This window comes from Aphelocoma coerulescens, chromosome 3 (assembly GCF_041296385.1).
Source record: "Aphelocoma coerulescens isolate FSJ_1873_10779 chromosome 3, UR_Acoe_1.0, whole genome shotgun sequence".
Classification (NCBI taxonomy): domain Eukaryota; kingdom Metazoa; phylum Chordata; class Aves; order Passeriformes; family Corvidae; genus Aphelocoma; species Aphelocoma coerulescens.
Window position 1 is genome coordinate 51089483 of NC_091016.1, and position 25563 is coordinate 51115045.

General features: G+C 37.5%; 1 protein-coding gene across 1 annotated transcript in view; it reads left to right on the forward strand.

Annotated features, from left to right (window-relative positions):
* Nucleotides 1-490: 490 nt before the first annotated feature.
* NUP133 (nucleoporin 133) overlaps nt 491-25563 on the forward strand; it is a 29681-nt gene continuing 4608 nt past the window's right edge. The window contains exons 1-23 of the mRNA XM_069010258.1: nt 491-806; nt 1954-2072; nt 2871-2974; nt 4014-4121; nt 5700-5831; nt 6132-6302; nt 6924-7079; nt 7175-7245; nt 7834-7981; nt 8796-8943; nt 9578-9735; nt 10483-10574; nt 12464-12627; nt 13990-14084; nt 14207-14431; nt 15436-15558; nt 16014-16113; nt 17072-17314; nt 18471-18604; nt 20254-20412; nt 21784-21919; nt 23713-23831; nt 25280-25360. Coding sequence (XP_068866359.1) covers nt 622-806; nt 1954-2072; nt 2871-2974; nt 4014-4121; nt 5700-5831; nt 6132-6302; nt 6924-7079; nt 7175-7245; nt 7834-7981; nt 8796-8943; nt 9578-9735; nt 10483-10574; nt 12464-12627; nt 13990-14084; nt 14207-14431; nt 15436-15558; nt 16014-16113; nt 17072-17314; nt 18471-18604; nt 20254-20412; nt 21784-21919; nt 23713-23831; nt 25280-25360 — 3171 coding nt within the window. The 5' untranslated portion in view covers nt 491-621. The remainder of the gene's footprint in view (nt 807-1953; nt 2073-2870; nt 2975-4013; nt 4122-5699; nt 5832-6131; nt 6303-6923; nt 7080-7174; nt 7246-7833; nt 7982-8795; nt 8944-9577; nt 9736-10482; nt 10575-12463; nt 12628-13989; nt 14085-14206; nt 14432-15435; nt 15559-16013; nt 16114-17071; nt 17315-18470; nt 18605-20253; nt 20413-21783; nt 21920-23712; nt 23832-25279; nt 25361-25563) is intronic.

Sequence of the window (25563 nt, forward strand, 5' to 3'; positions counted from 1 at the left end):
AGAAATTTGGGGACAAACACAGGTATGCACAGGCTATTTTAAAGATAAGACAACTCTCAGTGGAAAATACGTCCTTCCAAATGGTCTTTGAACAGCTGCTTTTTGAGCGTATCCAGCCTTTCCCTGTTTCAGCTAACCGCATGAACTCGGTGAGGAATGGTACCCAAACCCAGCCCTGTGAATCTTCCTGGGAGCGTCCCGGAGGATCACGCATCTATTCAGGACTATCCGAGGGAGAGCACCGTGTTTTAGTTTGACGCTGAGGGCTGGCACCGCTGAGGAGCACCCGCTGTACGCCTCATCCCCACAACGCCAGGCCAGCCCTCCTGCAGGACTAGCCGGACGCCTGCCGCGGGGTTTCCGCCGCTCCCCGGCAGGGGCCGCGGCGCGCTCGGATCCGCTCGTCTCTGTTCGGCTCCGTTCGGCTCCACCTGCTGTCGTTCGGCTCCTCCCAGATCCTCCCGATCTCGCTCGGCTCCGCCCGGCCAAACTCGGCTTCGTTCGGCTCCTGCCAGTCCCGCTCGGCTCCCGGCGGTTCCCGCGCGGCCCCGCCCCGCGGTGACGCGCTCAGCGGGCGCCTGGCGGGAGCGGGGGGTCGGCGTCGCTCCCGCATCCACAGCCATGTTCCCGTCGGCTCCCAACTCCCCGCGGACCCCGGGCGGGTCGGCCCGCAGAACCCTCGGCAGCGCCGCGCCCAGCCCTCTCTCCCGGCCGGGCGGCAAGAAGGGCCTGCCCGTCGTGGCGGCAGCCGCCTCCCCGGTGCTGTTCTCGCCGGCGACGCGGAGGAGCGGCTCCCTCTCGGCGCGGTGAGTCCCGCCCCTCGCCGCACACCCGGCCTCGTTGTTAGGTGCTCGAACCAGTGTGGGTTACGTTATAGTACTGTACATAAAGTCATAAATACACTCTACCACGTGTTCAGCGTTATGAATACCTCTTATTAGGTTTTGAATTCGAGGGTTCCTCAGATATATCCCTGTGTGATGTAAGTGTGATATATGAAAATAGTAAGAACTTCCTTATTTAAAAAGATAAAATAGTCAAAGTTCAGGCATTGCACACCCACCCACCCCTCTCCCCAGCTTCCTGTCTACTCCCTTCCCTGCGAATCAAAACTGAGATACAGCATGAGTTCCGGATCAGTTTCAGGCTTCCTACTCTCTTTCCTCAGGAGCAGCCATTCGTTGTGTTGTTAAGATAAAGAGGATTGCCCATGTTCAGTTTTAGGGAACTTTTACTTCAAGTCTGCATAATAATTTTTGCAAACTGGGTGTCAGGGTTCTCTTCTAGCTGTCATCAGCTTTTCCCATTTCACACTGGGAGATCTGGGGCATCATTTTACTTGTGAGGAGAAATAAAGAGAGGACATGGACTTCTAAAAGCAGAGAAATTTGCCCACCTAATTGTGTTCAAAAGACAAGACAGACCTATGCTGTCCCAGAGAGAGAAGGTGGGGAAAGATGCAAAGCAGCTTTTGTAAATGATATTGTTAAACAGATAAGAACTGCAGTCTCCACAGCAGACTAAGGGTGGTAGAAGTGCTGGCGGATCCAAGCTGCCATGGGTGTTGAAAGTGTTGCAGCGTGTGTACTGCCCAGCAGTGCCAGAGCTAGGGATGGAAGTAGGCGGTGCAGTCGGGAAAGAGCTTGTGCTAAGCTTCTCCTGACATTGTGAATCTTTATTCTGTAGATAACCAGAGTGTAGAGAAGTTGAACAGTGAGCTTGTTGATGGTGGAGTAATGCACATTCAAAGTCAGTTCTTTAAAAATAAACAATTTGATGACAGCTAGCAACTTGTGAGGAAGCCACCAAATTATTGCTTTAGGTGGTGTTGCCAGAGGAAGCATGTTTATTTTACATAAATCTGTTTCTAAATAGATACTGATGAAGTAAATGTATGCTGAAACTTATGAAGAAGCAATAAAAAGTTAACTGTAACTTTTTATTTTGTTTAAGAGCGACTCCTACCAGAGTTATCCAGCTTCCTACGGCAACTGAGACTATTAACTATGATGTTAAAGCTTTTGGATCCTCTCTGCCTGTTAAGGTTATGGAAGCCCTGAAGAAGGCTGATGGTAAAAATTGCTGGTTTTTTTTCAATGAAAATTGACAAGTGAGAGAAGTCATAACATATCATTGATGCCATTGAAATGGTGACTTTACAGGGGAAGCTAAAATGTCTGTGCCTTGCTTTGAATCCAACTTAGTTATCTATGTAACAATAATTACAGTAATACCCATGTGGGTGTGAATGTATGGAAATATCCTTCAGGTGCTGCTTACGCAATTTTTTGTAAAAAGCCAAGGTTATAAAGAAAGCCAATAGCAGGTTTTTAGTACCTTTTACTTATTAGTTCTTTCTCGCCTTTTTTACTTGTTTTGATTCTGCTGTGTCCTAGAGTGAATGCTTTATTTTTTTCTTTATTTCAATTCCCATTTGTTATCTCTTCCAAAAGCCCTAGTGATACAAACCTTTCCCTGAATTCAAGAAATTGATCTCCTAAGCAGTTTTTTTCTCTGTGGATAAGTTTTCCCTTTATAGTAGATATAAGAGGAACTAAATATGTATCTTAAAAATAATCTTAACAGTTGTTGAGCGATTTACAAGGCTGTTATAATCAGCTCTAAATAGGTGGAAATGGGTTTTAGGGTTGTCTTTTCATTCTCAAAAGTTGAGGGTTTATCAAATGGATTTTTAAGCTAGGTGTAGTAATTTCATATGTTAATCAAATAGAAGGAAATTCTAACATGGAAACTAATTTAACAGTAAGTATTTCTTATTTTCATGTAAGAATGAATGTTTATTGGTTTAAAGGTTACTCTGCAGTGTTTTAAACATCTGAATGCTTTAAGAAAATTACTTTTTTATGTAGCTGATGACCAGCTGAGCGTTCAAGTGGATGAAAGTGGATGGGCCTGGCTAGTTCATAAAGAGAGGCTGATTATTTGGAAGATTGGTCAGTCTGCAGTAGCTAAGGTAACTGAAAGGTCAAGATGGAAGAAAGTCTGTATTTTATGCTATTTGAACTGCTTATGCAATTATGGGGTTGGGGTTTTTTTCAACTGGATTTTGTCTGGTTTCCCCAAAAAGCAGCAGGATTGATAGGAAGTCATGCTAACAGTAACTGAAGCTCAAGCTTTTGAGACAGTTTATAATTTTTATATTCCTCTCTTCTGCTTTAATTGTCACCTTGACACTAAGATTAATTCTTTGTATTTTAATAGGTGTGGCTCTTAGGAGAGATAGTCTTGATAAAGCTTATTTTGATAATTAAAATCTAGTCGATATGTTACGGATTGGTTTAGATTATTCTGGGACCAGTTTTCAACTTGCAAAAAACCCAAAAAGCACGTTTAATTTCAGAGGTATTAAACATGTTTCACCTAGATTTCTTAGGTCAAGAATTTTTTTATCCCCTCTGGACAGTGTTTCTTCCAGTATTTTTTTCAGTGATGGTCAGAGAAAAACGGTAGTTACAAAATCAGTATCTTTCAATCAGGGCAGTGTATGTTAATTATACATGTCCTGCTCTTACACAGGAGTGTCAGGTATGCACATTCTGGCACTTGGAGAGATCTTTCAAGGGATTAAAATTTTTCTGGTTGTTTAACTTCAAAGGTGTAGGGGAGTGAGGAGTGTTTCCCCTCTCTACTCTGTTAGTACCTAATAAGCTTTCTCAAGTACTTCTAGTTTAATTTTTTTAGACTATTGTAACAAGGAATAGTTAAATAATCCCTGATAGAAATAATTCAATATTGTAGTGTTGTGAGAAACACTCAGAAATAATTAAAGAAAACCAGTGATGTTTGAAAATGTACCATTAAATGTTATTTAGCTGTTTGCTGGTTGTGACAACCTTGTTGAAATTGTTTTGTGACATTTTTGGTTCCCTTACACAGTGCCTGGGTTAGTTGAAATGTAATTTTTAGCAGGATCAGAAGTCTAAAGATTTTCTGGCAGAGGAATAAGTTCTTTCAGTCTCCTATTTATTATGACATCTCTTTCTTTCTTCCAGTTATCTCTATGCAAGGAATTGCAGCTGCCACCCAGTGACTTCCAGTGGAGTTCTAGTTTAGCAGCTATATCTTGTCTCAATTCTTCAGGTGAAGCACCTTCTTTGCAGGTGATCAAATTTTAAATGTTATTGTTTAAAAGCACCTGTAGAATAACTTTGAATATATCCTTTTTTTATCAAAAGGATATATTCCAAGTATTTTAAAACATTTGGTGGTATGCTATCTATTCAAAAAGTCAGAATTGATAGTTGGCAATAAATAATCATTGAAGTAAACAAAATTCTGCTCGTCCTTTTAAATTGCACCACGTGCATCTTATAGGATCAGATTAAGTAATAGTTTTCCTGAGGATTACTTGACATGCTTTCATAACAAACAAAAATACATTAAACTAGGAGGTGGTGGGTTAACAACATCAAGGCAACCAAACCTGGGGTCTGACCAAGTGCAATTTAAGTGTTGGCTGAACACTGTTGTTCAGTGGAATAATTCCCAGTATCCATAGCTGAGAGGCAAACACCAGCACCCTCCCTTGGCTGGTCTTTATAAGGAAGCTGACACTGGGAGGACAGATTTAACCTGTCTTGACTGATTGGTTTCCTAAGTGGCTTTTTGTAAGTTACTGTGCTAGAGGGTGAGGTTCAGAGATCAGTTGTGTTCTGAAAGTGTGTTAATGTGCCTGATACATCTTTTTATTCATGAAAAGAACCTCTCATTTTCAGCTTGGGTGTAGATTTCAGTTAATGTATGCGATGCTCTAATAAAACCAGCTAAGAAGTTGTCCTTGAAGTAAGCAGCAGCACAGAATATGTAATAGGGTCTTTTCTTTTGATCTGCTGTTGTGTTACACTTCCAGATCATAAAAAACAGTATTTTAGGATTATCTTGTAAAACCTGAAATGTTCTGACTTAGTCATATCCAAAGAAGTTTAAGAGGAGGTAATACACCTAAACCTAATACTTTATTTGTTGTATTTTTAAATTTCATCTTTCTTTGGCTTGTGAAATGAAGGTCAGTGTCTGGTAAAAAATTGGTTAGAAAATTCCAAGGAACTCAACAACAACTTCCAGCTACAATTCTTCTAGTGTTCTGTGGTTTTTACTTTTTTTTTAACAACCAGTAGATTAAGTACAGTGCTTTCCTCTAAATCTCTACCTGAACAGTCTCTTGCTTCATGCTTTTAATTTGGTATCTGTGATTTCCTGAGTTACTCTTTAGGCCTATGCCTTTGAAGAGAAGAGCCACCATGTGATTTGATATTTCTTTAAAGACACTAGAGCAGTTTCTTTGTTAAATTATAGTCTGCATTTGAAGTCTGCCATAGCAGCTTTTAACTCTTGGCATCTCTAATTCTCCACATGCTCTTTTCTGTTCTATAACTGTAAGTTCTGTTAGCATTTCAGCAGCAGACCGAGTTATCAGGAACAAGAACCAGTAGAAGTATTCATTAGCAAAATAAATGAGTATAACATTCCCTGCACAAATTAAGTTGTGCTGCAGAATGGTTTTGTGATTCAGTTCCAGGTTCATCAGAGTGCATCCATATGTATTTACTACTTTCTTGTGTCTTTGTCACCCACAGTCTTGATATGTAAAATGACATGTTTTAGTTAAAGCTGCAATCTGATGATGATGATGATTATTCTTATCTTGCCTGTTCTGTTAATTACTTTTTCACTTCAAGTCTCTGGCAATAATGGTTGCTACCAGTGAAGGTTCTGTGCGCTACTGGCCCAATCTTGCACATGAAGGATCCTATACAGACACTTTCACAGACTTTGGAGGCTCTTTGTGCAGTTTCCTCAGAGCAGTAAAGGTAAACCAGTATGATTTATATTAAAATATGGATTTTATTCCTAGTTTAAAGATGAAAATGCACACTCAACTTTATCAGTCTTAAATCTATAATAGATGCTGTGAAGGTAACACTATTTCTCATCATTAGATTCCAAGGATTATGTGAGAGATTAGTTCTGTTTGTCTTTTTCTAAGGATGCCCTGTGTCTTGTTCAGTGTTTACCTGTATGAGCTGACATAAAGAATTTTAGCTGACAATAGAGTTTTCAAGAAAGTGATTTTTATTTTTTTTAATGTAGTTCCTTTCTCTTTTTTTTAGGGAGGAAGCTTTATTTTGTCATCTTCCAGAGGTCAGCTAGTCCGGTTGATACCTGATAGTTCTGGCAAGATTCATCAGCATGCCTTACCACAGGGGCAGGGCATGTTTTCTGGAATTGGTAGAAAGGTTTCTTCTCTCCTTGGTATATTGTCTCCTGGAAATGATGCTGTGGTAAGCTTGAGAAACATTCATCTTCTTTAATTTCTCTCTGTAATTCCTAGGCTCTGTGTTTAAGACAGGAAAAAGAAAAGATTGTATAAGGATGTGTGATGACAAAATACACAAGACTCAGTTCATTTATGTTACTTATATTTCTTTGAAATTTGAATCAAAGAGAGAAACTAAATAAATCTGTATGTTTTGTGAAGGCAAATGCTGGCTTTCTCTTCAACTCTGAATAAAAGGAGACGACTTGGAGTAGTAGTCCTTCCTGGGGAATATGCCATGGTTGCATATCCTACCCCTTTCTAGTGATAGCCTCATCACTGCTTGAAGGAACCAGCCTGTAAATTCTTCTTTTCTGATTTAGCACTGCCAAGGGTTGATGACTGGGTTGAGTTTTGTCAATGAACTCTGCAGAAGCTGGCAGAAATTATGAGAAATGTATTTAGTATAGATGTTATTTTAAAATAAGACTTCTCTTGGAAGTTACCATAATGCTCATCTTGAATGCAGCTTGCATAATTGCCCAAGGAAGTGACTCTTTTTGTGGACTGAGAGCAGTTTAGATTATTCTATCCAGATAATAAGGCTTTGCTTTAACCTTTTTGCTTTTTCATTTGTTAAATGCAGATTTCTAGTGTCCTTTGGGATAGAGAGAGATCAAGCTTTTACATGCTTACAAGTTCAAATCTAAACAAATGGGAGATTGATGATTCATCAGAACGTTACATTCTCAGCTGGGATATCAACAGGATCCTGAAAGAACATATTACAGATGCAATTTGGGTAAGAGCCAGCCCAACTGGAAGGGGTTAGTGTGTTGGTTTTAATTGATAGCCTGTTTATATACAATTACACAACAGATGTATTTATTTTTTTAGGGATCTGAAAGTAACTATGAAGATATTAAGGGAGGAGTAAATATACAATACATGGATTTGCAGCAGAATCGGTAAGGAAGTACACTTGCATCTGGTAAGGCCTTCATTAGTGAGATAAATCTCTTCTGTTTTCCTGCAAAAACTTCATATAAGTAAATTGCAATTTAATTTTACTGGAGTGGCACTGTGGTTAAATAAGCACCTTATGTTAGATAATTAAGTTATCCTGTATTTCATGCTATCATTATCTTTTTAGGCGTTACAAATCCTTTACCTGATAGTAATTCCGTTCACTTTTTTTGGTGTCGTTTTATCAGGTTTGTTTATTTGTTTTGCCTTGATTTTACAAAGACAAAAAATAAGCAACTGTAACTTGTTCCAGCAGATGCAGAGAATTCCATATCTCTAGCATTTGATTTCATAACATAAAATTACAACTGCCTTGGTTCCGTTTTGTACTGCAGTATGAATACTGTTAATAAAGTAGCTTGGAAGAACAAATAGTATTGTTTTTCTTTCTAAAAAAAAAAAGATGGGAAAATATCTAGTTGAGATTGTACTTAGATATCTTTTTTTTTTGGTTTTTTGAGTGGTAGTGTTTGAGCAAGTAAAACATATAATAATCATCTCTCAATGGTGTGATATCTGTTGTTGAATAGTGATGGACTGGTCATACTTGCTGCCGCATGGCATCCTGGCGATCGTCCGTGTCTTGTCTACTACACTCTGATAACAGTAGAAGATAAAGGCTACCAGATGTCTGATGATGTTGTTGTGGAGGTCACACAGTATAATCCATCTTTTCAGGTAATGGAGGTTCTGATACTGACTTGAGGAAGCTCAGTGTTTCAGAGTATTCCTGTACATAAATCATGTGTCAGACTTTTGGCTAAAGGAAAATCAGTTTCTCTTGCAAGTATGTATTTGTAATACTGTGAGGAAAATGTGTACCAGCATCTCTTACTGTTTAATACTAACTGTATATAAAGTTTAGGCTTTGCATTTTAAGGTATAATATAAAACCCTCAAAAATAACTCTAATCTGACTCCTACAGATTTATTTTAATTTTTGTGCTGTCTGTGAAAGTTTCTACAGAGTGATTTTGTCGTGTGCTCTTGTAACCCATTTAGAACAGATCTCAAACTCTGAGACTCTTGTTGCAGGACAAGGAATTAAGAGACCTGTATTTTGGTCCTTGCTAGGTATCTGGCTTGCTCGGAATACATTGTTTGTGCTGTGTCTTCTGGAAGCATAAACTTGGGCATTGGATTTCTTTGGTAAAATTCTTCCACTCTTCCTCCTGTCCCCACTGCCTGGCATCTTAAAACTCAGAGGTGGAAGAAGAGTGTGAAAACCGTAGAATAATTGATCTGTTTACTTATCTCTCCATGTGAAATTAACAAGAATATAATGCATACGGAAGGGGAAAAAAAACCCCAGGATCTAAAATTTTAGAGCAAACTAAAAGCCATTTTGTTTAGGTTTTTAGGTTGTAAGTTACATCCATATCTCGTTGTTTAAAATTAAAACAAGTTCAGGCAGCTTGGATTAGCATTTAAAATTTTAAGTGTTTAAGGTATTGATTATATATGTGTTACTGTTCGTATTTAACACTTTCAGTCAGAAGATGAAGTGTTGTGCTGCCTCGTAGTCCCAGATTACTTCAGCCATGCTGCTTACCTTTATAAGGAAGATGAAGTGTTTGCTTGTTCTACTGGAACTGGCAGAATCTCCTTACCACAGGAGAAAATCATATTTGGCATACAAGGTAACTCACTGTGGAGGGGAATCACAGTTTGTTGATACCTTCTGAGTATTTAGATATCTGAAAGAGCAGTGTCATACTTGTGCTCCTGTATTAAATGTTTCAAGTTGGGAATTTCTCATGAGTGTATGGAGAAGTGCTGATGTGACATCCAGTATTGTTACTCTACAGTGTTTCAAATGAAAATGAAGCAGATCCCTATTCTTGGTATGGTAGAGGATGGGGGTTTTGCCTGTGGGGCTTTTTCCTTGTTTTTCTTTTTCCTAACATTCACTGTGGGTTGATTCTTTCCTTGAAGTTAACTCAGTGTCAGATGTCTCTAAGTATGTCATACATGACCTTCAGAGGTGTTTTCAAGTAGGGCAGGGCCATCGGTCCTTAGGTAGAATTTGAATTAACAGAATCTTGAGGTTTTTTCTTCCTTTCTTCCCTTTTTTTTTTTTTAACACTTGCATTATCTGGAAGTCTACATCTAGAGTAGCAAATAGTTCCACAATTTCTCTAAGTCAGGTGCAGTTAGCAAGTACTGTTGGTTGGTTAGTGACAAATAGTAATAATCGTCTATGAAACTTACATTTTGGTTTTAAAATAAAGGGGTCTTTATGTGCTTGCTTTTTTTTTCCTCTCCTCATTTTAGGAGATAGTATTTTAGGAGCAGGTTCCTGTAATAGCCTTCCCATCTTCTTTGCCAGAAAAAGCGGACTTCTCGCTATCTTGTCCAGGGAAAATATTTCTGTGCTTCCTGAAGACCTTGAAGATGCCCTGTCCTCTTCTATTGCTGGACCAAGAAGTGAGGTAATGGTTATTTGCATGCCTGATTGAAAACAGGGTACAAATAAGGTGGTCTTTTATGTCACTTTTGAATTTTCACTGCGGAAATCCTGGCTTGTTTGGGTTTTAGAGTTGGGTTTTTTTTTAAATAGAGACTTAGACACTTGTGCTGAAGGCAGTTTTCAAAACGTAAAAATTTTTACATCTGCCAGTTTGGGTAGCTTTTTTTGTTTTCCTATGTTTTGCAGTTGAGGTTTCCATGGAATTTGCATTTTTTTCCATGTAGGTGTGTTGCTGTCTATCACTAGGCCTGATATAGCACTATAGTCAGTTGTTATTATTGACTGGTATTTTAGTGGAAGGCCTTTGTGTGATTGCTCTGATGGAACTGTATTTTTCTTAACAAACTAGTCTCTAGTTAAGTTTGTCTGCAGTTAGACCGTTTTTGTGGATGATGGTACTCAGGAATACCTTTTAAATTCTGTGAAGAATGGTGGGTTTGAATCTTCAAATAATTATCATTAAAAAATCTGATGGGCAGAATAAATTGGTGTAAGTTCCTTTGCAGATGGTGTGAATTTTGGTCAAACCTCTGTGTGACTTTCATTGTATGGTATCTTAGAGGTTTATGTTTGACTTAATAAACACAACTGCTTCCAGGTGGTGATTTTATTTTAAATCTGTGTCGTTACTACTTAAAAATTTTGTTTTCATATCATAATGAAAATTAATATTTGTCTTTCACCTGAAGTTTTTATTTTGCATTTTCAGAGTCCTGCATTTGATGCAACCAGTAGGCTAGAAATTATAGCTCAAGAAGATAAGACCAAATTACTGAAAGCTGCTTTTCTACAGTACTGCAGGTAGAAATTGCACTTCGTTTTTGAGACTTTGCTGTTTTTGAAGGCACTTTGATATTTGACTAAGAGATTGTCTTGGTTAGGATGCTCCTGTGCTATTTTAGTTGTAGCTATTTTAATGACATATCTTTATTAGGAAAGTGTTAAATACGCCTTGGGCTAGTGAAGAAAGGGTATGTGCTAGAAAGGAGAAGACTTCTGTAATCTCAATGACTTGTCACTTACTCTGTGTAAATTCTATGGGTATGTTTGTGCCAGTGAAACAACTTTCAGCTTTGCATTTTGACTGCTTTATTCTTTAGTAAGTGGTGTTTTGTTGTTAAAAAACTTTCTTTTTCATCATCATTTTTATTTGCCTAGCTCTTTTCAGCAATACTTTTGAATATGCTTATGACCATGAAGATTAACTGGTGTGGTAGACCTTGGGCAGGATGATACTGTTTTTTTAGATTGGCTGATATGGAAGAGTGAGTGGATTTAGACAAATTCTGCATGAATTCAGAGGTGTCATTAAACAGAAGTCCTGCTGAAGGTGGCTGGAATAGCTGTGGTCTGAGAGCACAGTTAACAAACATGTCTTTGAGGATGTGCACAAGGGGATTGGAAACAGAAGGAAGTGGGAGGTAGTAAGGAAAACAGTGTGAAACAGTATGAAAGTTGAAAGTTATTTTGATAAAAATCTGGGTTATACTTATGAAACCAGAAGAAAAGAATAATTTTATGTATATAGTAGTTATTCTGAATTTTTTTCCAGAAAAAAATAGTATGGTAAAATAATTGGAGCAATCTTGCACAGAACCAGGTGTAGCATTGGCCTGTCCAGATGGGCGCTGAGTTGATGCAGACCAAATAATGGAAGGTTGTGCAGCCACTGGAAGTGTAAAGTCTACCAGCTATACAGTGAGCACTGGCAGCTTTACAGACCTAGTGATCTTCACAGGGAATAGGAAGTTCCATGGAAAGATCAAGTTGACCCTTTCTGAGGGCATTTCATGATATGAAGGAGCTAATAAGGTCCCATGTAATTTCCTTAGAAACACATCCTGCTGGGTAGTAAAGATGGAACTTTCTTTTTTAGTAGGAGATCCAGTATATTCCAGTTTTTTAAAGTATCCTTTGCTTTAGTTTACCTTTGTGCAATTTCTGGATGCACTGCTGGCTTTGGATTTTTTTTAATTTGTAGACATCGTGGTCATGTAAATGTTCAAACTGAAAGGTTCATGAAAAATATAAATACTTCCAGTATTGGAATCACAATATCCCTTCTCAGTCAGAAGACTATAATTTTTTAGTCACAAAATCAAGTCTCTGGGGTTTGTGTATATGGCATAACTCTTACATAGAAATACAACTTCCTACCTTCCAGGTCTATGTTTGGTTGCTTCTTGCTCTTTTACTTACTGATATGAATGAAAGGATTCTTTGCAATTATAGGAAATAAAAAGAATGCATTAAATTTGCTGAAGCATTTTCCTGAGAGCTTTTACAAGCTTCCACTCTATTGCCATTAGTGGGAGTGATTGAGAAAATGAGAAAATTTTAAAACAAGCAATAGAAATTTAGTGACTTAGCTACCAGACACATCCAGACTTGGCTCTGTGTGATAAATATTTTCTCTTAAATAATAATAATACTAGAGGTAATAAAATAAAGTGTGCCTTAACTCCTGGCTTTTGCTTTTTTGGTTTATAAGTTGTGCAGCCTACTTGCTCTTAAAGAATTTGAATACCTTTTATCCACAGGTAGTTTAGAGAGAGTGCAAACAATGCTTGATGTATATAATCAAAAACTTCACAAAAAGCGTATCAGAAAATCCTGTTAACTGAGGGGGTTTTTCTTCTATAATGCTGTCTCTTGATTTTATTTAACATACTTTATTTCATTTATTTCAGGAAAGATATAGTCAATGCACAAAGCATGGTAATTGAGCTCTTCCCAAGTAATGCAGATCTGGATTCTGATGCTGAGCTGGATAGGGCAGTGACTCAGATCAGTATGGACTTAATGGATGACTACCCTGCCTCTGATCCAAGATGGGCTGAATCTGTACCTGAAGGTAAATGTGATATGTTGGGTTTTGAGCTTTTTGGGTTGTTTTTTTTTTTCTGAAATAGTATCTATAATATTCTAAATAACATTATACTTTAAGCTTTGCAAGGAAGGCATAGGTGTCTCTTGCCCTCTACCACCACTAGATACATTTGCAGAAAGACTTAAAGATGCATCTTTTGATACTACCAGATAAACTTGCATTCTGCTGTGATTAGTTCTTGACTTCATGTAGTAAACACAAGCAGTGAGGAAAACGTATTTCTGAGAAGGGTTCTTTGTGCAGGGATCAGGTGGTGTCACTTTTAGTATTTCTATGATTCCTTGTGTAGTTTTGAATCATTTTCAAAAACATAGATGTGTTAAGAGAAAGAGTTTATTTGTTCATTCTTAGCCCTTTTGTCAGTGTGACTGCACAGCTTCTGGTCACCTTGGATCCTGGGTAGAGCGAGCTTGTATTCTTCTGGGGCTTTGGTATTTATGTCTGCCTGAAAGAGGACTAGAGAAATTGATTTACAAGTATTTGTTGTACATAAAGGATTAAAGCAGACGTGTTTTCAGCAGGAAACTTCTTTGTTCATGCTTTGGTGTCTCTTACAAGTTTTAATTTGAAAGTGGTCCCAGGACCTCTAGGCAGTAGTTGCCAGTTACAGGGTAGAGGCTTAATTTGAAAGTTCATGTAAATATTTACAGATGGATGATGTTTCCTGTTCTTGTTTCTGTGTGGCAGCCAGTTGGAAATCGTCAGGCATCGGATCCTCTTTATTTCCGGAAACAACTTTATTTTTAATTTGGCAGCCTATCTGTGTTTATTCTTGACTAAAGCCAGAAGTGAAAATTGATAGCTTCTTGGAAATCGTCTTGCTAATTTTGCTCAGTGATAGTTCTTCCAGGCTTTTTGTCTTGATATTCTAACTACACTTAGTATATACAAAAAATCTGGATGCACAGTCAGATCTGAATGCATGTTAGCACTGTAGTTTCTAGTAGCTGTGGTCTAGGGCATAATAAATTAAGCAATAGCTAGTCCACCATGAGGATAAAAATCTGAGTCTGAATCCTACTAAAACTAGAATATGCTCATGAGCTGCTATTTTAGCAGCGTAATAAATTGGGTACTTCAGAATATTACTGATCTAAAGATACGTTAATTCTTCTAAAAGCTTTACTTCAGCTATGATAGAGTTAAAAAAACAGATTAAAAAGAGCATGGTAAGTAGCATATAAATGTGTGTGCATATACTGTAAAAAGTACCAGTGTGGTACCACTATAAAAATTGACAGATAAGTTCACTTCAGAGGCAAAAAACACAGTTACCCAGAAATGAAGATATCAAGTGCTCTGATCTAAGATTTTACTTTTTTTTAGAAGCAGCTGGTTTCAGCAACACATCTCTCATTCTTCTTCATCAACTAGAGGATAAGACAAAAGCACACTCCTTCTTCATTGAGTTTCTTCATCAGGTAAATTCTACTGTTCTTTTGGTATCAGCACACACAGATTATTACTTTGTCTTCATTCTTCTAGAACACTAAAGTTTAAACTGCATGGGGTGTTTTGTTTTGGTTTTTTTTTTTAATGAAAGGTTGGTGCATTTGAACGTCTGGGCAGCTTTCCAGTGCGAGGGATGCCGATGGCCACTCGCCTGTTGCTCTGTGAGCACGCAGAGAAACTGGCAGCAGCTGTTGTTCTCAAGAATCACCACTCTAGGCTGCCTGATCTAGTGAATGCTGCTATACTGATTGCATTAAACAAAAGGGAGTGTGATGTTCCACCAAGCCTTACCCCTGCTGATGTGTTCTTCAGGGAGGTAAGAAGCCTGTCATTCATGAATTACCGTATAGTGTTGCATGTAGTAAATGTTACAGTGCTTTGAAATGTACTTTGAAACTCTTCCCTGTGACACTGTAAAAATCAATTCAACTTCACACAACTACCCTTTAGATAGGGATGGTGTGGTAGTATTTTCCTCACTCAGTGTATGTACTCTTTTGTGTCTGCACCTGAAACGTGAATTCTGACAAATTTCTTGTAGCTGAAGTAAAGTTGTTACAATTTCCAAGTACCCAACATGGATAAGAAATGAAAAAACAATTGAAATTCTCTGACACATAAGAAGATGTACACTAAATTACCATTTTTAAGGGATGAACTGAAGAGTATAAAGTTTTCCAGACAGGAGAACTGCTTTGATGAGCTGTCCTGGATGGAATTATATTTATTCAGTCTCTTATAATTTTTGTCCTCTCTAACATTAGTCAAGCTAAGTTAGTTCTCAGTTTATGCCAGTTCCAGTCAAGTGCTCTGTCTTTATTTCTTTCTTCCTTCTTGAGAAGAACTATGCACAAAACATTTATTCTTAGGAAGTTTTTTATTGTAGAGAACAATAGTTGCTAAGGGCGAATAATAAATATAAAAGAAAATAGAAATAATAGTCTGCTATTTTAAAGCAGATCTGTTAAGCAGTATACTTTATCTAACAAATTCTGCTGCCAAATATTCCAGAAGATGATGGAGGAATACGCTTAATGGAAGTGTATGGAGTTGCCTTCAGAAATGAGGATTTTTTTTCCCTGTCAGATTTAAGTCCAGAAAGAAGGCATTTTTTGTAGTCTTAAGTATTGTGTGAGCCATAAGCTGGTGATTTCATTATCCATTAGGGTACTCGATACCTTTTAATATTTTGGCTATTTATGTGGTTTATAATAGTAAGTAATGTGCATATTTTTCTATACAGCTCTTAAATTGGCTTTCAGGTATCAGCTGATAGTGGACATGTTTGTGTTCAGTGTAACTTTTCTTTCTGTCTTCAAGGTATCCCAGATAGATTCCATCTTTGAATGCTTCTTAGAAGAGGAGGAACAAATCCTTAAAGATATGCCTATTGAATCAATTGAGTGGGCCCAGATAGTTGTCAATGTGAACAACATCATTAAGGTACAGAACTGCATTAACCAAGATGTTTGTAGGAGGGGAAGATAAACACTGAAGAGCACATAACAAGTTGAGTGCAGCTCATCCAAATTACTGACATGAGAAGAAAAGTGAATATGCTTTTCACATGTCCAAGTACAGTAGGAAGGAAAAGACAGCCTTGGGCAGAATTAGGGACATTCCTTTTCCTCCTGAGCCACTGTTAAAGATAATTTGAGAAATTGCAGCTTTGTTGGAAGCTGTGAAGTCATGAATATGTAGCAAAGAGTGAAGAGCTTGTGTTTGAGCACTGAGGTTTCTCGCTCAGTCAGTATGTCCCCTTCTGTACAACTGAGAAAGTGGTGTAGAAAGAATGTGGATATTTAAAGAACATTACAGAATTATAAAAGACAACATCTTTTATGGTCTGGGTATACTGAGGTAGACTTTAAAATGCTCACATCCTTGCCTTTAAATAGGATATGCTACAAGCTGCCTGTCAGTATCGTCAGTCTAGAGCCTCTTTATATAAAACGGGAGAACTTCCAGAAAGAGAACCTGAATATATTCCATGGACAGGTGAGAAACTACTATTACAAGTTCATAAGTTTCAGAACACATGAATTTCAGTCTGAATTTTAAACTTGCTATTAAAAGCTTCTACAGGGTTGTCAGTAGACTAAGTGAAAATGAAGTTTTCATTTGGAGAATGAAATGGGATTAATCAATGAACACTTAGTTTGTCCAGTATTGATGATAATTTTTTAAAACTTGTATTGCACATTTGGCTATAAAACCACAAGCTTGGGGAAAAAAACCTAACTTTAGAATTTTAATATTTTTTTTTAATGCATCGGTTCTGGCTGGCAGATCTTCGGGGTACATAACATTAAAATAAATCATAAAATGTGGTCTATAACTGTTCGAAAAGGACTGATGATTCTCGACTTGCGTAGATGTGTTTTGTTTTGATGGTTTAGTAATGTGAAAAATTATCAGAATAAATGTTCTCAGAAGCAAGCACTTTCCAGTTGGTGCTTAAGCTTCCTTGTAGCCTCTACATGCAAAACAAACTTGTTTAGTGCATCTAAGACAAAAGTCTTGTGAATAGCAGGACCCATGCAAACTCTTTTAGTCTTGTGTTTTGACAACTACATCAAAGTGTTCAAATCAGACTAACAGATGTTGCCTTTTCCTTGTGTGCATTCTCTTAGTTTGCTTAAAAATAGTCCAAGTAGTTCTTTTCTTCTGGAAGAAGAGCTGCTATTGGTAGTTGGCAGCGTAGATCTGCGTAGTTCCGGGTTTTTGTTTGCCACATCTTGGCCCAGCTTAATATGTAAAAGTAGATGGGAGTAGTTGCTTTTTGGAGGTGTGGATCAATGATGGTATTACTTTGATTTTCAAATGAAAACATTTATTAGCTTTGTTCCTAGTATTTTTTTTTTATTCTACATAGTAATGTTTTTCTTATGCTTTACTGTAGATTGCTGTGGTGATTGGATTATTGCTTTAATATTCCCTGTGTTGTTTTCCCAAGCATCCAGTGGCCTCCGCACGGCGATAGCGCGTCAGCACGGCATCATTCTGAAGGTGGTGTATCCCCAGGTGGACAGCAACCTCCGCAGCGTCGTGGCTGAGCAGCTGGTGGCACTCCTGGATTGCTTCCTGGATGGCTACGTTGCTCAGCTGAAGTCTGTGGATCGCCTGGCCGATCAGGAGCGGTACAGCAGCGTGGAAATGGAATACGTCCAGAAAAGATCCGAACTCCTGTCCCCTCTCCGTAAGTGCTCTCCGTGTTCTTTAGTACAAAGATTAAATGGTCCATTCAATGAGGAAATTACACAGATTTGATAGAGTAAATGGGATCTGTATATGAATTCTGCTTGCTTTACACATTTGCTTTCAGAGTACAAGTGACTGGTTTTATGATTTAATGAGATAATTACAAAATAAAAGCAGATCACAAGTTTGCATCCAGGACTGCACTCCATGTGCCTACCTCTTATTAGGCACATGGCTGCTTGAATTTTTTTCTTCTACTAACTTGTTGTATTTTCCTGGCAGGATTTTATCTTGTTCTGCCTGGCTAAAAGTAGCCTGTAAATGGATTTCTGGATGTTTACATTGTTGCGAGTTGAGATAAACTTATATGCCTCAAAAGCTTGTTTAGTATTTATCAGGGAATAGTTACTTTTTGAATATCGATTATTTAATAATTGTACCCAATGTGGTCAAGTCTTCAGTGAGTGACAGAAAAGCTCCCTTTTAAAATGGAAATAATTTGGTGTAAATGCATTTTAGTAACTTTGGAAAGTTTAGGGTTTTTTACTAAAGCAAATGATATAAGTAGAACAATCTGCTGATAAATTTTGAGCATTCTTAAAAGAAGTTTCATAAATTATAGTTGTTCATTTTCCTGACATTCATGGGCTCTGTTAGCTTATAAATACATTTTATATCGTATGTTCAATCTAAGGTTCATAATTCCTTACAAACAAAACTGAGTCTTTTGCCGACTCTTACATATTTAACTGAACGAAAAGAAAGATTCTAAGTAGTATCTTTTTAATACGAGCCAAATTGTCTTTATTTGTCCTGTTCTTTTTCAAAAGCCTTTGGCTGCTACTTTTTTGCTTTGTGTATTTAAGTGGCTGTTGTTATAGATGTTAAGTCATGGGTGGAATTCCCTCCCCCAGTGCAAATAGCAGATGATACTAACTTTCAGAAGAAAAAGAAGACATAGTGCCATTTAGTATTCCCTTCTTCCCTCTTGTGCTGTGGGACAGAGGTGGTAGGTCAGTGAGCAGTAGGGGAATATTCCTTTGGGAACGTGTAAGTATCTCCTCGATGGCAACATTTGAAACTTGTTTTCATTTTTCTGGTCTCCAACGAAGATGAACTTGTTTGATAAAACTTCTTTTTTCTTGGTTACTTAGTGTCCCTGGGACAGTACCAGTTGGCAGCTGCTTTAGCAGAGAAGTACTGTGACTTTGATATCCTGGTGCAGATGTGTGAGCAGACAGACAACCAGGCCAGATTACAGCGCTACATGACTCAGTTTGCAGATCAGGCAAGTCCTATTTCCTTTAGGTAGTGTTTGAAATAAGTTTGCACTGGAAATGTTGCAAAATTTATTATTTCTTTCTGGGGCTTTTCCCCCCTTTTTTTAATATGTATGTATTTATGTATACATATAGGGGTAATGTGGAAAATTAAAGTTGATATTCACCATAAAATATTCAATGGAGTATTTTCGTTGGGAGTGCAAAGCTAGCCAGCAGAAATAAGGGTACTACTTGTATGGGCAGTGCCTTTTCATGGGACCTTTTTAGTGCCCCAGACACTTTGAGTCACTCTTAACATTTTTCAGCATTTTGGGACTTCTTCACTAAGGTGCTGTTGTCAGTACACTGTTGTTTTATTAAACTAACATAATATAAATTGGAGGATAATTTCCAAAAGAGATTAAACTATTAAATGTATAAATAGAAAAGTAATTAATGTATAAATAGAAAAGTAGTTACAAAGAGTAGGAAGGTAGGGCTGTTGCTTTGGGGTTTTTTGCATTGTCCTGCTACATATTTGTTGGACGATTTTTCCACTGTCTGTTAAAATCTAGTGTAAAAACTTCTAAGTGTGCTGAAATACTAGAAAGCTTAAGGAGAAGGTAGTAAAGATTACTTGAAATGTGTGGCACTGGAACAAAAAGCTCTTAATTTGAGAGTTGGTGAGATGAATTTGTTTTAGCTTTCCACAACTATTGGGGAAGGAGAAATCCTGCAGTCTACATGTTTCCTAGTAAAGAGAGTATATATATAAAAGTTGTTCTAATAACAAAAAGCAGAAGTATCAGTAATAGACAGAAATTATAGCAAACTGTTTAAATGGTACATCTTAAATACTCAGCCTGACTGTCAAAGGGCATAAATTACCCTCTTTTTAACACTTCACATGCTTTATTTTAAAGGGGAAATGTAAGACTTCCTGAAAAGAAGTTACTGTGGCAAATGTACAGCTGAATAGATAAATCTAATGGATAGACTATCAGACTGATGGCCTCTTCAGACTTCATTTTTTAAATTGTTCATGGAATTAAAATTTAGCATTACTCTAATATTGTCCTGAAAAGACTAAATTAAATCTCAAACAGAAATCCTGATGAGTTATTTCACAGGGAAGTTTTTGAGGATAAAATAGGGTGCTTTTACTTTTAAAAAAAGGGTTTGTTTAAACAATGCCTGAAAGAAGTAAGGTTGCAGGTTAACTTGTAGGTAGGAGGGAATGTTTCAAAAACTGTGACAGCCTAAGTAAACTTATTTATGAAAGGACATAGTAAGCATGGAGTTTCAAGGGGGGCAAAGGAACTGGTATGAAATTGAGACTAGAAGAATTGTGATTGATGTGATTCCTGTTCTTGTGTATTAACGTGAAGAATTTACTTTTGGCACTTCCATCGCTTTAATTGAAGGATTCTGTGTTTATCAGCGTCTGTTGCAGAGAGCTCATGAATGCTTTAAACACTTTCTAGCAGGGCTCTTACCGGGTTTTTTATCAACAGTGTATTTTGTGGTGTGTGTGTGTGTGTGTGTGGCTGGCTTTATCAAGCAGCTTCTTACTATTTTCTTACCAATTGTATTTTATAAAGCACTTTGTCTTAAGAGACAAACCAGGTACTGAAGTGTAGCTTTTAAAATTTGTTCATATTCCTGTTATCTTCAGAACTTTTCAGATTTCCTGTTTCGCTGGTATCTAGAAAAAGGAAAGCGAGGAAAACTGTTATCTCAGCCTATTGCTCAGCATGGACAGCTGGCCAGTTTCTTGCAAGCACATGAACATCTGAGCTGGTTACATGACATCAATAGCCAGGATTTTCAAAAGGTAGGGTTTCTTGAATACAGCCAAATGGAAATACCACGTGTTGAACAGGTCAAGTATGTATTTAAGCAGATAACTTACCTAGTTATGACTCTTCCCCATCAAAAGACAGCTTATCCAGGTGAGTTAGGGGAAAGATGCCAGATAATTAATGGAGTACCAAAAGTCTCCCTTCAGGCACCATCTAGTATCTAAGCCACTGCACCATGTAATGGAAATCAGGGCTGCTTTTCATCCATGGTTGGTGGCTAGTACTTTTTACTGAGGAAGTTTGACTACATGATCACTACTTCAATTGAATTGGGGATTTATAGTGAATATCAATAGCACTGAAATACTGTCCAGTGAGGGAAAAACTGAAACTTCTATTTCAAGACTAACATCTTAAAGCTAAAGAATTTGGAGGTATTGTGAAAGTAGAAAAGCTATTGATAATTTTAATCACTTACATTCATAGTTTAAAGTATTTTTTTATAGCAAGTGTGCATGGGGATAGATTAATGTGACATTGTTTTTACACATGACCATTTGTTGCCTTCTGGGCTTTCCAGTTACATCCCCTCTTCTTGCTGGTCAATCATTCCATCCTTCTGCATTTCATTTAACAGTTAAAATTATTTCAAATCAAAAATGGCTTCCTTCAATCCACATACACATTTGTTAAGCATGCAAACCGTGGGAACATTTATCCTACTGCAAATTCTAGGTTCATAATGCCATATCTCTAAGCAAAAAAACCCCACCCACCAGCCCCAACCAAAGCAAACAAAATCCCCTCTGAGAATATTGTAATATTCCATTTGTGTCAATTGAGGTTTTCTGTGTCTTAGGAAAGCACTTCAGAGAGGGGAATAAGGGTTCTAAAATTCACAGTTAATTCAGTTTAGATAGTTTATTTCTGAGAAAGTTCTCAGGAACTGTTCCTTTGTCTGATAAACAAATTCTTGCCTCTGTGTTTGGTTACTGCAGCAGTTATACACAATTTTTATTTTCAAATGCCCGAATTAACAGGTAAATCAATCTGCATGCAAAAGTGTTCTGTCAAAATGTATTTGCCTGGCTTTTATGGCAAAATATTGAATTAGATCCCAAAGATACAATGTGTGAAGTTGCAATTTATCGTTTGAGAGAAAGGTAGGAGGATTTTTTATTAGTACTGAAAAGATTTTTTTTTTTTTAATATATTGTTGGAAGAGAGGGCTATGTCTTTTCCTGAAGAGTGTAATGCGGAGTTTTATTGTGCAAACTGGACAACCTTTAAAAAGAAGGGTTACAGTGTTACAAACAATAAATAGCTGTGAGACTTCCGTTCAGATAAAACTCTTGTCTGTTAACCTTCCAATCCTAATTTATAAAACTGATTCCTAATTTTAGGCTCACAGAACATTGCAGACTTTAGCAAATATGGAGACACGATATTTTGCAAAGAAGAAAACACTTCTTGGCTTGAGCAAATTAGCTGCACTAGCCTCTGACTTCTCAGAAGACATCCTACAAGAGAAAATAGAAGGTAAGAAATAAGAATAGGGCAAAGTGAAGAAAAGACTAATTAAATTACTGAATTAGAATCCCATTAATTTTGCAGATAGCTGGTTTTTTGATGTTGAGAGCACTTAGTGTGGTACGGATAAATGGGCTGATGGTTTTGCTCATTTTTGGAAGCCACAAGGAAGACAGCATGAGCCAGTAAGCTCAGTATTCACTTTCACATGTGAGTTAGGATTATGAGCACGGCAAATTTGTACCTTTCTACTTGTTCTACTAACGTGTGAAATATTGGCATAAATAACAAGCTGCACTTGTACTTTGAGAAGTGGCTGAAAGTTGTAAACCATTCACACTGAATGTATTTTAATGAATCTGCATTTTATATTTCAGATGCAAGGTAAAAATTACTTAATTTCTTAGAGCTTATTTATAGAATGGCTTCCAGTTTTGAATTCTTCTCAAGTCCTGAGGCTCTTAGGCTGTACACAGAAATCCAGTATTGTAATTACAAATCTATACAGGTGTGATCAAGACGTGCTTTCTCAGGGTTTTGCTCTCTGTATCTGGAAAGGTTACCATGACAGGGTTTCATTGTGCTCTATCCGAAATGATGTGAACAGGGAAAGTACAAATATCTATCCTGCTTCATTACCAAATGCAATGGTTCCACTGCTCTGCCATTCATATGCCTTTGGAAAATACTGTTAGTGCAGCACATGTGCTGTGAGTGTGAGAAAAAGCAATTCTGCGCTACTGGTTAAAGGATTCTGGCCACCAGGGGGAAGCTTTGGAATATGACTTAGGGTTGCTGCTCAAGCTTACTTCTGTTTATCTGCGTATTTATCCATCTAGGTAATGAATAGTTCTTAAATGCTGTTGAAAAAGCCTGGTAATGATTATGTTAACTAAGTAAGCTTTACAAATTATTTTTAGCTCATAATAATAACGTATTATCTATCTTCTAAGTTGTAAAACACTGCATGAAATCTTGAAGTTTAAATTTAGTTTTTTATCACTGCGAAAATGCCTATGCTGATGTGAAGAATCTCATCTTTAAATAGGAAAATTTAAAAATGAAAAATGAGAAAACCAAAGCTTTATTTAAATAGACTAGAGGATTCTCAAAATTTGTTCTGGACTTTATTCTGCTACACATTTCTGTGTGGCACATGGTGCAGTGTTTAAAACTTAAATTCTTTGTGTATCACTTTCCTATTGATAAAGAAAGGCTAATTATTTCTGCCACATTTTGCTTATTCCTCTAAACAGATAAAATGCTCCATAGAATTATTTTCCCTATTCTACCATGCAATGGAAGTTGGTGGGAAGGGCAGGGTTCATACAGTGTGGTTGATATTTATTCCATTTTGAATGTCTCAGACTAGCAAGTTTCTGATCCTAAAGCAGATCATACTGGCAAGTATAAAACTGTCGAAAATTGAACAGTTCATGAGATGGAACAAGTCCATGGCACAGCTCCTTGAAGTTGCAACCAGCTTACTTTCCTGCGCAGTGCAACAGCTTCCATCCAATCCTGTGTGTTAATTTTGAAGTTTTTGGGGCAAAATTGGAGTTATCCATTTTCATTACGCTGGGAATATGAGTGAAAAGTAAGAATTAATTCACTAGGATGGCAGTATTTAAGTGGAAGTATTTCTGTGCTTTGGGAACGTGGATGAGAGTCCAAATGGAATGCTTCATAACAAACGCTTGTAGGCTTGAATAATGTTGTGACTTGACAGTTACTGTTGTGCCACAAAATTTATTATTACATTTTAATAACATGAAACATTCATTTCCTTAAATGACTACAAGAAATATCAGAGCAGGAGCGTTTTTTGTTACATCAGGAGACGCTTCCCGAACAGCTCCTGGCAGAGAAGCAGTTGAACCTCAACGATATGCCAGTGTTGTCTGCATCTCAGCTTATTGATGTAAGTGCCTCGTGTTTTCTTCATTACACAGGTAAACTTCCAGGATGTTTTCTGCCTCTTTCTGGTAAAATAAATGAGGAGGTCACAGCTGCCTTTATCCCTTATATGACTTGCTAAGCACCTAAAGATCTGATGTATTGATTAGTTCAACTTTGCTTAGTTTCTACCAGCGCCAAACATCAGAATGATCAGTTTAGTGCTAGTTTTTTCTGTTGACTGTGTGCTTTGGAGTGCTGCTACGAGAAAAAGCAAATCAGATCAGTGCCAGAAGTTGATTTATTGGTCTAAACCAGTTTTTGGATGTGAGACAGTTTTTACCTTCCTTTACATTCTCAGTAGGGCAGAACTTGGAAGGCACTCTATCTTAGTGGAGAAGGATGCTGCAAGACAGAAAAAGGAAGAACTAGAAACAGGAAGAGGCTTTTGGTCACCTGTTGCAAAGAGGCCCCGGAAGTCTTTCTACTTTTGTTTTCTTTTACAAAAATCCGACCTGTAATGAAACAAAAATGTGAACTGTTCCAGTACAGGGATAAGTAACAGTGCTGATTGCTTTTTCTCACTCCTTTCTGGTGGTAGCCAGGAACCTTACTGATTTTGCCTTGTTTGCCACATATTTTTACCATCCAGTGATACACACAAAAAATACTCCCATGAATTACAGCAATACATTGTAAAATAAGTCAGTCCTGTCTGGGTGTCAGTTTTGTAGCTCCGTATTTTTCTGTAATCCTGTGGAAAATCAAAAGCTGACATGTAAACAAGCGTGCTAAAACTGTGCTAATAGCAGATTGTGAAATCCTTACCTGTGTCTTTTAAGTAAGTCTCTCTGTGGGATTAGGGAAGGCTAGGAAGTGTCAGTCAGGGCTTGGCAAGCACTGGGACCACAACAGTTTTCCTTCTGAATTCTCTTTTATTGTCAGACCAGTGTTCATACTTGCTCCTTACAATGTAAGAATGAAATTCAGAAAGTGTAAATTAAAAGAGTGTTAATGCTAATTTTCCTTTGAAGTACTAATTTATATTTGGGGGATATGAAATAGTGAGGGGGAACTTGTTTTTAAGAGGTGAAAGGCAGCACGTGTGCTGAAGTACTGCTTTGAATTTAATTACCGAAATAATTTGGAGAGCTTATTTGTGGAGCTGAGCTCTGGCTACAGTAGTCCAGGAATGTTACAGCCTTAAATGGCACTTAAATTTGAAACCCAGCAGCCTTGTATCCAGTATCATTTGCCCACAGACCATTGTCACGTAGGTGGAATGCTGCTCTAAAACCTGAAGTATATTCCTTACTATAAAAATACTAGCAGTTGAATCAAGACATATTTTCATGAGCAGGTCATGTAAGCAGAAAATACATGGTGGTCTTCCCACAGTAGATTGTCCCTGATACCAGTTACGTTAGTTTGCAGCCTAAAAATAATTCTCCATGTTAATCTCTGATTTCATAGATGTTTATATGTGATGAGAACAGAAGAGCCAATGAATATGACTTCAAGAAGGCACTTGATCTGCTAGAATATATTGATGAGGTAAGAAAACTTTTTGAAGGATTTCTAAACTGGAGACTTTTTTATTATTATCTATGCTAGGATGGTGCATCTCTAGTTAATGAACATATTAGCTTAGTGTATGGTAATTAAAGCAACCCCTGATGTGTTTTTTCAGTTTGTTTTTAAGTCACTGGAGACTTAACGCCAAATGTGGTTTAGATAATTTAAGAAAAATTACACTC